Source organism: Gambusia affinis, linkage group LG20, assembly GCF_019740435.1.
Source record: "Gambusia affinis linkage group LG20, SWU_Gaff_1.0, whole genome shotgun sequence".
In the NCBI taxonomy this organism is placed as follows: domain Eukaryota; kingdom Metazoa; phylum Chordata; class Actinopteri; order Cyprinodontiformes; family Poeciliidae; genus Gambusia; species Gambusia affinis.
In genome coordinates, this window is record NC_057887.1 from 7,551,900 (window position 1) to 7,565,442 (window position 13,543).

General features: G+C 39.2%; 1 protein-coding gene across 2 annotated transcripts in view; it reads left to right on the forward strand.

Annotated features, from left to right (window-relative positions):
• The first annotated feature begins 6,949 nt into the window (after positions 1-6,949).
• The window catches only part of ca10a (carbonic anhydrase Xa), a 265,507-nt gene continuing 258,913 nt past the window's right edge, over positions 6,950-13,543 (forward strand). The window contains exon 1 of one of the 2 annotated variants that reach the window (XM_044102569.1): positions 6,950-7,155. In XM_044102569.1, coding sequence (XP_043958504.1) covers positions 7,113-7,155 — 43 coding nt within the window. In that variant the 5' untranslated portion in view covers positions 6,950-7,112. Of the gene's footprint in view, positions 7,156-11,487; positions 12,162-13,543 lie in introns of those variants that run through there. The other variant, XM_044102568.1, reaches the window with a different exon arrangement.

Here is a 13,543-nt window from a genome sequence, read left to right on the forward strand (position 1 = left end):
TCAAATTTAAAATCTGATGTAAATGTATCAGACACGTCTGTGCCGTTTTATTCTCGCTTTGATGGACACTTTGGATTCCCGAGAGCCCTGAGAAAAGCTGTCTGCTTGCAGCTGCAACATGACTGTCATTACAAGAGAAAAACAAAACTCAGACTGAATAATAATGAGATGTGTCCATCTTTGAACAGGGATATTCCAAATGAATCATAATTAACTCAAATCAAATCTTTTTTTCTCCCTCTCTCTTTCATTCTTTCGTCTCTACTTCTAATCTTTCTTTCTCTCTTTGCCTTCTATTCTCCATCTGTTTCTGATAAGGCGAAGTCATTGAAGAAAAATAAAATCATTTGGTTGGCCTTAATGTGTTTTGATTTTTTCCCATTAGCAACCCAGTCATTCGTCCTCATGTAGATGTGAGCGTAATTAGTGTCTTTCATCTGCATAAATTTGGTTTCTGAACCACCAGAGCTCCGATATGGTAGCTGAATGCTACCATATCGACAAGCAGTTGACTCCGCAATGAAAGTCAAGTTACTAAAAAAAAATCTAAGAGGGTGGTTTCTTACTTTCTTCAGTCTTGCACACCTACACAGACAATTTTGAATGGCATTTGAACTGAAATCGAAGAACTTGCAGAACCTAAAAGAATACACCGTATATGATTAGCCTTTCTTGATACTGTCCAACTGTTGCCAACTTTATTGCAATTTTGAAATTCTTTTCAGATCTGCCCAGAGATTTTCAACCAAAAGCGGTGTGTGTTGCGCTTTCAAACTCTTTTTAGAGCCAGCTGCCAGTAGTACCAATCTGTTTTGTCTGAATTTTGGTCAGAAGTATTGTGGTCGGCGCTAATCCGTTTTCAAAGTGAGCAGCCAGAGTCCAACTTCACTCCTGCCTTCGAATTACGCTGATTAAATGGCTCACTTTGCCGATGAGAAGCGAGCCGTAACTTGGCGGGTCCGCCATTGTTTCGGTTTTGTCCGCATTCAAGCCCACAGCTGCCTCTCAGAAAAGCCTCGTCTTCGTCCTCCCTATTAAGACCTACCACAGTTGTTTTTCCACACTGTTCTGGCGGCCCTGGTGAAAGAGTCAGCTCGCATCAAGTTAAAAAAGCAGAGGCCTCGGGACACACCTGTGAGAGGAGGTTTGCTCAAAGTGTGCTGACACGGGAGGTGTTCTGTCTGACCCAGACTGACTGTGGCTTTCAGTGAGGAAGTGAGGCAGTTATTAAATTTAATGGTCTACTTGGTAGCTGCATCGCTGCACTTTTTCTGTCTCACAACAAAGTCGTGAGTGAGGCTGGGTGGCACATATCTGTTGGGGAGTCGTCATGATCTGTGAGCTTTACTCTCCAAGAATGACTGTCTGTTTTGCTTTGAAACGTAACCCTAATAATCTGAAGGAGACCTTGAACAGGTTAGGAAACGTCTGTTCTGACCATTATCATCCTTAGATAATTAGATTTTAGTCTGCTCAGTTCTGTTTATTTTCAGCTTATTTTAGAATGAGCCGTTTCAAGGCCTCTTGTCACTTTAAATCCAAATAAGCCGCTGCTGGCCACGTCCTCCAACTCGGCGTTTACATCCGCACATGAAAATGGCTGCAAACAGAAGTAGCACCTCTTGCACAACCAACAAGAATGCAGCAAGTGGTTTCTGAATGGTAAGACGACAACAGCAGCCATTGTACAGCGCATTCAGCGGTAAACCCAGCTGACCTAACGTCGTGGATCTCCACTTGGGTTGCTAGGTGATGAGTTGGGCTTCATTGGCTTTGCTAAGTGAAGGGCAGTCCCTGCTGAATTATGATATTACATTCTGATGGTTTTTAAAACAACTCATTTTTCATACACCAAAAAAGATTAACTTATAACCAAAGAACAACTGGTTGGGGGTGTTTTAAGCGCTTGGTCTGTTTTTGAAGCATTAGAGAACCAAATAGAAGTAGCAAAATGGGATTTTTACATAATAGGTCCTCATTAAGTTTTCAAACCTAAACAGCAAGAGAGAAAGCTTTAATCAGACTGTATGAGCATGTCTGCTGATAACATTTCACTTATTCTGTCATTTTTTTTTGTCCTTGACTGATGAAAAGCTAACACAACCTTCTGTTAATTTTCAATTTCAAATATCTATCACGAAGTTAGTTTTTAAACAGACTCTGGCGCAGGCAAAAACTATGGACACACAGGACCGTATCTCAATGTCAAATATAATTTGGTCTCAAATGACCTTGGAGATATTTGAGCGACCGTCACAGCTGCTTGACTATAACTCGATTAAAAATCTGTGGAAAAAACAGACACAAGATCATTTCTGAACTGGAGGCCTTTGCCTCTTGAGTAGTGGGCTAAGTTTCCTCAGAAGTGCTTTTTTTTCCAACAGGTGGCAGAGACAAATTGATTTTCTATTGATTTCAAATGCTTGTCATGAAGGGACTTAATTATATCATAGCTGCAATATTCATTTAAATGTGTCACTTTTTGTTAACTTTGGAGAATACGACATAATTAACCTGTTTAAACTGTTCTTGTTTAATTGGCCGCTGCTAGTTTGTATGTTTTGCCAGGAGTCATTTTGTTTCTGAATGACGGCTGGTAGCCGCCGGTCTGACTGTCGCTCAGCTGGTGACATCGCTCCTTACGGCTTCTGGTCCCAGTTTTAGAAGTCTGTCATGTTTTCAAGTAGATTAATGCTGGAGAATCTTATTGATTATTTCTTATTCTTTACACCCAACTGCATGAAAGTAAAAAGAGCAATGTCCACCTCACCGCCAATATCACCAACAATTTGTGCAAGTACCTGCCTACACTCATTTACTTGGTTTCCTGTCATCCTAACTCCTCTGAACCTTGCAATATTGCTTAGCTTGTGCGGCCTGGGAGACACGGCCACATGTTTCCAAGAGTTTAAAGAGATCATCATTTTTAATTGCATCATTACAAGCGAGGATACACTCTTGATCATGCTGGAGTGGATCCTAACATCTGTCTGCCCTCTAGTATCTGGAATGAAGTCGGCAGAAGGAATTAGGAAACTCTTCAAACTTTTAATTGCGCGTAGGATTCTGGGCAGGGAGAGTTTGCCAAGAAAAGAAGTGAACTGTTATGTCTTATTCCCAGCTTTCCTCCCGTCACCGTGTCTTGCTCCGTCTGCAGACGTGTCTTTATTTGTCTTCCCTGCCTCACAGACAAAGTGAATTCTGCTCTCTCGCTCCAATTTGCATTTGACCCTTTAGAGTTCCCCTAGCATTTCTTGTTGATTTTTTTTGTTGTTGTTGTTGTTAAAAATGGGCATTTTCTGACCTGGCCAGTGTAAGGGAAAAGAATAATTACGTCTCCTGCCTCTTTGTGCTGCGTCAGCTGACAAGTGAATTGCGCTAAAGAGGAGACACAGTTTCACTGTACTCTCCTGATTATCTGAATAAATTGCACTCTTTTTGGGGCGGCATTATGCCATTTATTTCAACGCTCAGGATGAATGTGCATTTGCAAGTGTCATGCTGTCAGTGTATGTGACCTTAAATGATGAAAATAGGTAATGTGACAACATGCTGTCTGTCTTAAAGCGGGGGTGAAGTTACTTTCACATTCTGGAAAACACTCATAAATTCGGTGTCTTCCAAAATTGTTGGCATTAAGCTATGATCATGTAGCATTCAGTTTAGTTATGAACTAAATATGTATACCCTTTTTTTTATTGGTTGGCTATTGAACGTTTATTCTGAAGGATGTTGGCCCTTGTCTACAACTATAATTTTGATGTTGCAAAGCAAATTGTTGCACATTTCATATTGTAGCAACGACTTAATGAAATTACTGATCTGACTCCAAAGACTAGAGTCTAGACTGCTTCACACTGCTTTAAATTTATTTGATAAAAAAAAAAAAACAAATAAAAATTTTGGGTCATAAATAAAAGATATGTTTGTGAATATAGAGGAGATGCGCTGTAAAAATATGAAAAATTTCAGTTTTGGATGAACAGAAATGTTGGGGGGCGCGCTGTGGTGGCGCAGGGCGTTAGCAAGCCCCACGTTCGGAGGCCTCAGTCCTTGATGCGGACATCACGGGTTCGACTCCCGGTCCCGACGACTCTTGCCGTATGTCTTACTCCCCCTCTCCTCGCCCTCTTTCCTGTCTGCCTGCTGTCGCAAAAAATACGAGCCACTAGTGCCGCAAAAACTCTTCGGAAAAAAGATAAAAAGAAATGTTGGTAAATTTAACATGGAAACCTGGTTAAATTACGAACAAGATTTAAACGGAAATGCCATAGAATAACAGAAAATGTACTGGCAGAAGATTAGCAGGATATTTCCAGGTTTATTTTAGGGATTTTTTTCTTTTAGGGAAAAACATGGAATAGTTTTGGGGGTTTTTCCCAGAAAGATGGACTCTTTCTACATAGGTTCTTTCTTTCCATCCTTCCATTTGCAGTGACTCTCCTCTACTGTGTCCTTTATTTTCTCCTCTTGCCTCGTTGTGTTCTTCCTGCATTTTTTCCTCTTGCCAACCCTTCATTTACTCCTTCGGTAGATATTATCTCCCTTTATTCTGTGTGTTTACCTTAAGTCTTTTCTCTTTTGTTAAATCCGTTCTCCCCCTCTCCCCCCTACATATTGTAATGAGAAATGTCTGCCATATTTTTGCAAATTGTATGTTATTACATAAAACCTTTTAAAGGTTGAGTCTGGAAAAATCTAGAACGTTAACATTAAAAAAGTGGGCAGAACCCCTTGGGAAAGCCTCCAGTCTGCCCTCAATAGTGACCCTGTGGGTGAAAACTTGTTTTAGCTTGCAACCTGTCTGGAGAAGATGCCCTCCAGACTGCTGGAGATGGGCACTCGTGACCCTGAACAGGCCAGGTTAGGATGAAAATAAATAAATAGCTGGATTGATTTGATGACTCATTTTTTCCTCTGGATCCAAGAAGTATTTTGTGTTGAAGCGGTTGAAGTGGACGCTCTTTTATTTTTCATTCTTCTTCACAAGCTACAATATGCATTCAGCACGGGCGAATAAACAGAAATCCTCTAAAAACATGTCGTAACTGAATAGTCACAAAAATTGAGTAAAATGTAAATGTGACATGCAGCGGGCGCTTTTAGAGAAGCAAGAGTTTCAGTTAGCTTTCTGTGACTTTCAGCGTAATGATTAAAAAAGTAGACTTGTTCCTTTTGATGTCTTATTTCTGTAACACTAAAGCCTGTGGCTCTTCTGAAATGTTTTTACCGGTAATGATTTGAAAAGAATTGATGCTCTTATTTTACAAATTCAAATTCAAAAGCTAGCTGAGCATTGCATTGATTCCATCCTTCCAGGAGAAAACCACCTTTTAAATGTTCTTTTTAAAAGAAGCACATTTACTCAGAGAAGTCACACACTGCAAGAAAGACACCGGACGGATTCTTGATGGGTAAAAGCATTGTGGTCTAAAGGGACACGGAAAAGAAGCACTTTGAGAGAGAAACAAAAAACACAAGCTGTGTATGATATTGATCGCCCATGATTCTCTACCTCCTGCTCAGTCTGTCTGACTTAGAACATCACATGGGTAATAAGCTGAGTGGGATAAATGGGGGAAAAAATCACAGAATTAGTTTTTTTTATGCCTCTGAAACATGGCAACACTTTCAGATAAAATTCTGGGGTTTCCAGAAGTGGGAGCCACAAGAGTAAAAGGTTTGATTTTCCACAAAATTTTGTTTCTGCTGGGATAACTTTTTGTTGCATTTTGACTGCTTTCATGTTGGTGCTTGTATTCAAGAAAAAAATAAATAAAAACAAAAGAAAAAAAACCACTGGGGTGTTTTTGTGTCTGTAAGGCCACATTATCGCTCCACCTTAACCTTTAGACAACTAGGATCAAAATGAATTTCTGAAGATTTCTGGATTTCCATTGTTCTGTAGGTGACAGGCGTTTTATTATTCTGATATTCTGATTTCTTTCTGAGTATTTTATACATTCATTTGACATCTTAAATGAAATCTGTTTATTAATGATAAGTAGAGCAGTGCTAAAACTCAGAAACTTTGCGGATTGCAGTTTTACTTGTTGAGCAACATAATCAAATACAAATTCTTCACACAATGGCAAATACTTTGGTAATTTAGAAACTAACCAAAATAGATGAGGCCTCAACAAAGATTTCAATATGTATTTATATAGAAGTGCTATGTCTGTTTTTACAAATACAAATGCACAGCCATATTTCCTGATCACACCTTCATCCATTTTTTTCTACATTTTCTTTCATATGAACAAAAATGCTGCTGTTTCTACAACACATTCATATAATTAACGCAAAGTCACAGGAAAAAGGGGTGAAATTCTTCCTAAATCATATGAAGCAGTTTTCAGAGATTCGATTTGTTGAAATTATGCATTTGTTACAAACTTGTTTGTGGGTTTTGCGATTCCCTTCCCACCCCGTCACCCCTCTAATTTTAGACCACTTTTATATCAAGCTATTTGTTTAGGAGCATATCAAAACCCAGTAATATGTACACACGAAATGGTTACAAAATCTGAACACTCTAACCGGGTTGTATCTTTTCTACTCCATCTCACGGCTGAGAGGCAAATAAAATCTTAAACAGATAATAAACAAGTGAAATATTCTCCGGAGTGATGCGAAATATTGCTCAGTCTCAACTGGTTTGAAAAGGTGTGAAACTTTAGAAGAGCAATCGCTCATTTTTTACAGGATATCCACAAAACAGGGGTTTGCCCGAATATGTCTCTGCTAAGAGTAAATTCCTCTACATTTTGAATTGATTTTGGCTGATAACCAACGCGTGCTGAAGCTATATTCTCATCCGGTAGCCGAATGTCCTGCAGTATCAAATGCACCACCGTGATTAGGATGATCCGTTTCACCTGTTGTTCTATGAGCAGAACAGCGGAACTCTGAGAAGGCCGTGAACAGAATGTACAGTTCTGTGTTTTTTTTTTTTGTTTGTTTGTTTTTTTCCCCCCGAAAAAATAAACACTTGTAGCAAAACCAAACATTTTATTATGAAGAGAAATTACCTTTTTAAATAAAACCCATCTGAAAGCTTCACTCGTCCGCCTGACCTGTGAAGAACTGGATTGAATTGTCGGGAAAACTACATGAGAAGCTGCTTTCCGGTGTGCTTAGTAAATAGAGGTCCAGGTGAGCTAACAATTTCATTGTTTTAATGTGGCTGCTCAAAAAAACGGTTCTTATAGGTACTATTATAAGGCATTATAAGAACTGTATTTTTTGTTGTTGTTGTTGAGTGTTTTGTCTCTGTGAAACACACCAAAACGTTTTGCAACTTTGTCTCTCAGTAAGAGTTTTCCTTAATCATTTTAGTAAAATGCAGCTAATAGCATTACGTTTTGAAAGACTTAGCAGCGTTTTTTTTTCTGTGTAGGTGGTACAAGCTGGCTGTAACAGAGTAACAGGACATAAATATATAAAATTTTCAGATATTTTAAAGATGACCATAACTGCAACTCATCTTTATGAAAAGCATTTGGGATTCTTTGTATATCCCTTACACAATGATAAATGGGTTGGTTGGTTAGAAACTCACACGTTAATTAACTATCTCTTTAAAATGGGATATTTTTTTTTACTCCCCTATGAATGCTTATGCCGAAACACCTCAGAAATGCTATTGCTCTTTTAGACCATGCCAATGTTCTTTGGAGATATTCTTTGTTGAACTGCTTTCAGACACATCACATGGTCCCCCCTGCGTGTTTTTTTTTTTTTTTAAACCCTGAAAAGACTTTCTCAGCATCTTTTTTTTTTTTTTTTTTTTTTTTTTTTTGGATGTAGAGAACCTGACAGTTCAGTCAAACTGAAACCTTCCACAGCATGACCCAGAAAACTGGAACTGCCTAACGAATGTGCCGAGAGAGAATGACAGCGTGCGCTATCTCTGAGTCAACGAGGCCAATTCGAAGAACGGCGTGTCGATATTCCCCACCTGGCCGACCGTGCAACGGAGAGGGAGTGTTGGCTGGACTGGCTGTCCATCTGTGTTGTTGAAAGGAGGAAGGAGTCTCTTGTTTCAGGTGGGACTCTCTTTGTTCTGCTGCTGTGAATCTGAAGGAGGCTAGAGTGTTTTAGGAAACTCAATCGCTTTTCAAGCTCCCACTTTTCATAAGCATTCGATTAGAATCAGAATGATTTGGCAGTCTTTTTTTCCTTTTGGATTTCTGGGGGTCTGAATTTGATCTGTTACATAGCAAATTAGGTGAATATTCACTTGAGTGGTCAAGAACTGCAGTATTAATACCTTTTTTTGTGTTGGACATCAACACAAAAGTGTCAATACCGGACGTTTTAGATTTTTATTTGTTTCTTTAAGAACAGACCAAACTGTTTCGCTCTTCACTTGCACCAGAACTGGTTGTATTCATTTTAGAGCGTGGTACGTTCCTTCTTCTGGAGATTTTTCTTTTCTTGAATCCATTTATTTTTAAATGAAACGTGTTGATAAATTCCTGTAGAATTTTTGCATTTTAAAGGCATTGGGACTTGGGAGATTGTGCATAATCAACTTATTTGAATTTTACACCATGTCATTCACTGTTTTGATTCTTTCTTGCATATTTGTGGAATTTTGAATCTCTCATGGCAGCCGTTTTGCGGTATCTAAATGCTTTCTCTCACAAAGCTCCAGCTAATTCCACAAATCTCCTCCTTGGAGCTGCCGTCTCCATTCGAGCTCCAATCGAGCTCCAATTGAGCTCTAGACTAGTGGCAGCAGCATTTGGCAAACACCTGGTGGAACTGCTGAGCTTATCATACATACTTCAGTCCAACACTCCTAAGACCAGTTGTAAATGGCTTAATGGAAGAAGTTTGTTGTGAAGAAGTACTGAAGGCAGTGTGTCAGAAAGAGTAGGAGCTTCTTAAAAAGACAGAAGCTAATTTCAAAGCATCAATTTGCAAAGTCAAATTTCTTGTGATTGATATATATACAGTATATTTGCAACACCCAAAGGAAGTGATTACAGTTTTATAGCAAAATATGCATGGAATGAATTGGCAAAAAGGACTAGAAAACCGAACATTGACAGAGGAGCAGTACCTGCTGCTGGCACAGCTCTATCCATTTTATAGACTTAATCTTTGCTTTCTGTTTCTTTTTTCACCATCTTCCCTCGATTAAGATACTCTTAGGTTCACTAAAAGTTCTTCTCTTTACTCCTGACAATTTGTCACATTAGGAGCTTTCTTAAAGCCCAAGGTGCTTTGTGAATAACTTTTCTTATCAAAGTAAAATCCTAAAACCTTTTTGAATACCAGAAATTCAAAGAATTTTCTAAAATAACATCACAAGAAGTTACTTTTAGTGTATCAAAAAAGTAGCTCAGTAATCTTTTTATATTTCTGATCTACTGCACCATATAACCCAGTTTATTTTAATAAATCAAAAGTTTAAAAGATATTTAAGTCTGGTAGACTTAAAGTTTAGATCTTTTCAACCCCAAAGGTTGTTGCTGACGAGAAATGAGACCAATTTCTCAACACAATATAAAAGGAATATAAATTCAGATTTGTTTTTTCTTGACCTCAACTGTATTTTTATTTTCAGAATGACAAATTATTTTTCTGTATTATTTTGAAATGAGAGATTTACATTAAGATTATTTTGCCTTCAGACAATTTGGGTGTTGTCAAAGGATAATGTGACTCTGTAAGCTTCTGTTTGTTTTTACATTCATATTATTGGATGGAAGCACACTTGTGGGTGCATTGGTACTGTAGTGAACAAAACTATCCATTTCAACAACGATATCATGCTTAAGTGGGAAATATAAAATAAGTTAGTCGTCCATGTGTACTGGTTGAAGATAGATTATGGTTTATCAGCTGTCCTGACTGTAGAGTTTATATTATGAAATGTATATGGCATTATATTCCTCAAACAGACTTATTTTTTTTACTCAAGTTGGAAAGAATATTATTTTTCTGGCTAGAACATTTCATGCTTTGCAAGTAAAGTGCAGAAAAGTCCTGATATGGCGCTTCCACTGCAGCATATGTCAGTTTAGTAATCACACCCACCTTATACTTATGAGCAATCACACACTTATCTGACACCTCATGAAAATAGTTCTGCTAAGATGCGTCAAGAACAAGCTGTGAGAACTCCCATCCTTCACTTGCAAGAACAGAAATATGATTTTCTCTTGCAGTCCTAGATGAGAATGCTTTTTTTGTTTTCAGTGATTAGAGCAGATAGAGGTCTCTACAATCCTGACAGTGGGATAAAGTCAGCATACTTTGCCAACTGACTCCTGGAGATGGGGAAACATATTCCCCATAAAAGTTTTTATAGTTGGATTTTGGTCAGAAATCTTAAATAAGTGTATTTTAAGCTGTGGAGTGTACACAGAACCTGTTAAGGTTGATTAATACAAAAATAAAGTGGTGAATGTGGCATATTTCTATTTTAAGATTTACATGTGGTAATAAATGTACTTTAAATGTTCATATACATTTTATCTTCATTGTCTTTTTGTCATGAATAGAAACTAGACGTTTTTTGTTTAAGTTCAACCGTTTTTGTTTTAACAGTGCACCATTTAATTTTTTATTATTTTTTTCTTTGCTTCGTCTTTGTCTATCAAGTATCTTTTTTTCTGTTCGCATTTTAATCCACTGACTTCTTCCTACGCCTCTTTGAAATAAGCCGCATCTGTGAGAAGCCACCAGTACTTTAATTACTGCGACACGGATAATATTTCAAACCCAAACATGTTGCACGTTAATTCCTCCCCCCTCTCTGTTTCTTTCTCCCCGCAATGCGCGCGTTCCGTCCACCTGTGTGCCTGCCGTATGAGCGCGCCTCGATGAACCGCGCAGGATCAGCCAGACTCAGTCTTGGCAGGAAAGCGTTCATCATCTTATCGTCAATCGATGAGAAACACAATTTACTTCTCAGAGGACTTTTTAAACCAAAATCGACTTTCCTCTTTAATTAGTTTTAGTCGCCAGTTTAGATTTCCGAAGGGCCCACAGGCGTAGTTGTCTCCTGATGGCTCCGGGGGGTTTATTTACAGTTTCCCGGGTCTCCACTCAGCATGGTGTCTTGCGCACTGAGCCTTATACGCGGGATGCTTGGATACAGGGCGCGGTGGATAAACGAAACTGCATCACTTTTACTAACTTTAGAGGCGGAACAAACGGAAACTGAGTGGTAATGGATTAAAAATAAAAGCGCACACAAACCACTAACCAGAAAAGGGACTAGAGAGGGGTACATGACGGACTGAAGGTTGTAAGAGGGCGCGCATAATTATTTTATTTTTTTTTATTATATTTTAAAAGCAACTCTTCGGTAGCAAGAGCTTTGCCCTCCATACTAAAAAACGGGCAAAAATTATCTAAAAAATTGATACTTTTCAGGCCTAAATATAAATAAATAATTCTAATAATAATAATAAAAATAAAAAAAATCCTCAAAACTCTTAATTTGAAGTGCTCCCCGGAAGTTTAGTTGCCACACTGTCCAGCTTGACGCTGGCACGTTCCGGTGACGCGGAGAAGTCTGGATCGGAGGCTTGCACCTGGACTCGAGTTTTGCCGAGTTGTGGGTTCGTCTCCAGGTGTCAGACGGACTCCACAGCTTACCCGGTAATTACAAAAAATCAGTCGTTTTTATTTTTACTTTCCCACACCTTCCTGTGGGAGAAAACGGAACAAAAAAAAAAAAAAACCCCTCTAAAAGATTTTTTTGACGCGTCTGTGAGGACGGGATGTCCGCTGATACGTAAAGAGGACGGCGCCGGATGGATGAGCGGACGGATGGATGGATGCACTGGAATATTACTATGAACTAAATGCTCGGAGGAATCTGCTCTTGGATCTTTCTCTCTGGAGTTCTTGATTGTTTTCTTCCTGATCAGAGAAAGCCATCTCCCGTCCTGAGGATCTGATCACCTGCTATGCGTCTGGTGTGGAGGATACCTGGCGGAAGGTGTTCATCGGGATCCAGCCTGACAGGACACAACTTCAGCTTCTGATAACCCAAAGCCCCGCTTCCCATTCCTTTTGCCCCATTTTTTTAAACCCCCCAATCGTGTGCGTGATGCGCGTGGAATGAGGACAGACGATGGATATAATCTGGGAGCTATTGATCATTCTTCACGCGAATGTTATTGTGTGCATATCAGGTGAGTCATGGGCGTCGCTTGCGCCTTTCTGGGCAGGTGCAATCAATATAGGCAGATATAAAAGATGTTTGATTGAGATTAACGCAAGAGTACGGGACTTAGGGGACTGATGTGTGATGGGGGTGGGGTTGGGTGTTGAGGTGTGTGTGGCTGGGGGGAATCGAGATGCGTATTGACACCTTCAGATCGTGTTTTAGTTGCCTTACTGCATCATTCACTCTGTATGTGTGATTGTTTTATTATAAACAGAGATTAGATTTTCTCCAGTTTCCAGGACTGGGTGCGCAGTCCTTGACGCATGGAGGAAACAATGGGGCTTCAAAATGTTAACAGTTTCAAAGAACACGTCCAGGCTTTAGGCTTTTTTTTTTCTTCTTCTATTCATCTACCCTCTCTGGTATTGATGGAACCTCGGCACTCCAGAAACTTCTGAGACGGGAGCTTTCGTGCGCAGCGCGATCTGCGGTGTTGTGGCGCTGTAGATTGCGCCCTGCGTTAATGTTTTTCTGTGGACATGTTGACGCGCCCTTTTGGTTCATTCCTCTTTCTGTAGTTTTTACCCAGTTTGTTCATTATCGGCCTACTGGTTGCATAAATGACTTCCAGCTTTGACTTGTGTTGGAAACTGGAACGCTGGAAATATACGGCAGGTGTTTCTAAATGACGCAAATCTGGGAATTTATGGCAACTCGTGCGTAAATTCCTGTCTGCGTACTGCGCTTGTCAGGTGAAAAGGGATTTTCAAATATTAATGCAGACTTACTTTTTTCGTTATGAAGATCACAAAACACGATTTGCCACCACCCATGTTTGTCTTTGGTTTTCTTCTCTTCATCAAAATGCCTTTTTTACTTAAGTGCTTTTGTCTTCCATTTGGTCTTCCTATTTCCCTCTTTTTTTTTCTTTTTCTGTCAATTATAAAGTTGAATAAAAATTTATGCCAATACAATAAATTAGATCTCTTAGGTTATAGTGGAGTTTAAGACTGATGCAGCTTCTTTAGCTCAGGGGAGGCACCCTTACAAATTAAGTCTCAACATGTGTTTGGAGTATTAAATGGATAGCTTTTCCAGTGCTACATGGTTTCAAATCAAATTGTATTTCTGAGTTCTGTAACAGGGACAATCATTTAACTGATGAGGGAACAATTAAAATGTGTGAGACGCTGTAAAATACATAATCTTAACAGTACTTCCACAGTTAAACAGCTCAAGGCAGAAGGTTGTGAAGCAGGTTAGTATTGTTGGCTTTGATGTTGCTGTACTGTCGGATGGCAGCAATTCAACAAGTTCATTGGGAGTGTGTGTAGAGTTTAACAATGAGAACCATGTCCCTGCAGTATATCTGAAACAGACGAAAGGACTCTAAAATCACTTTTTCAT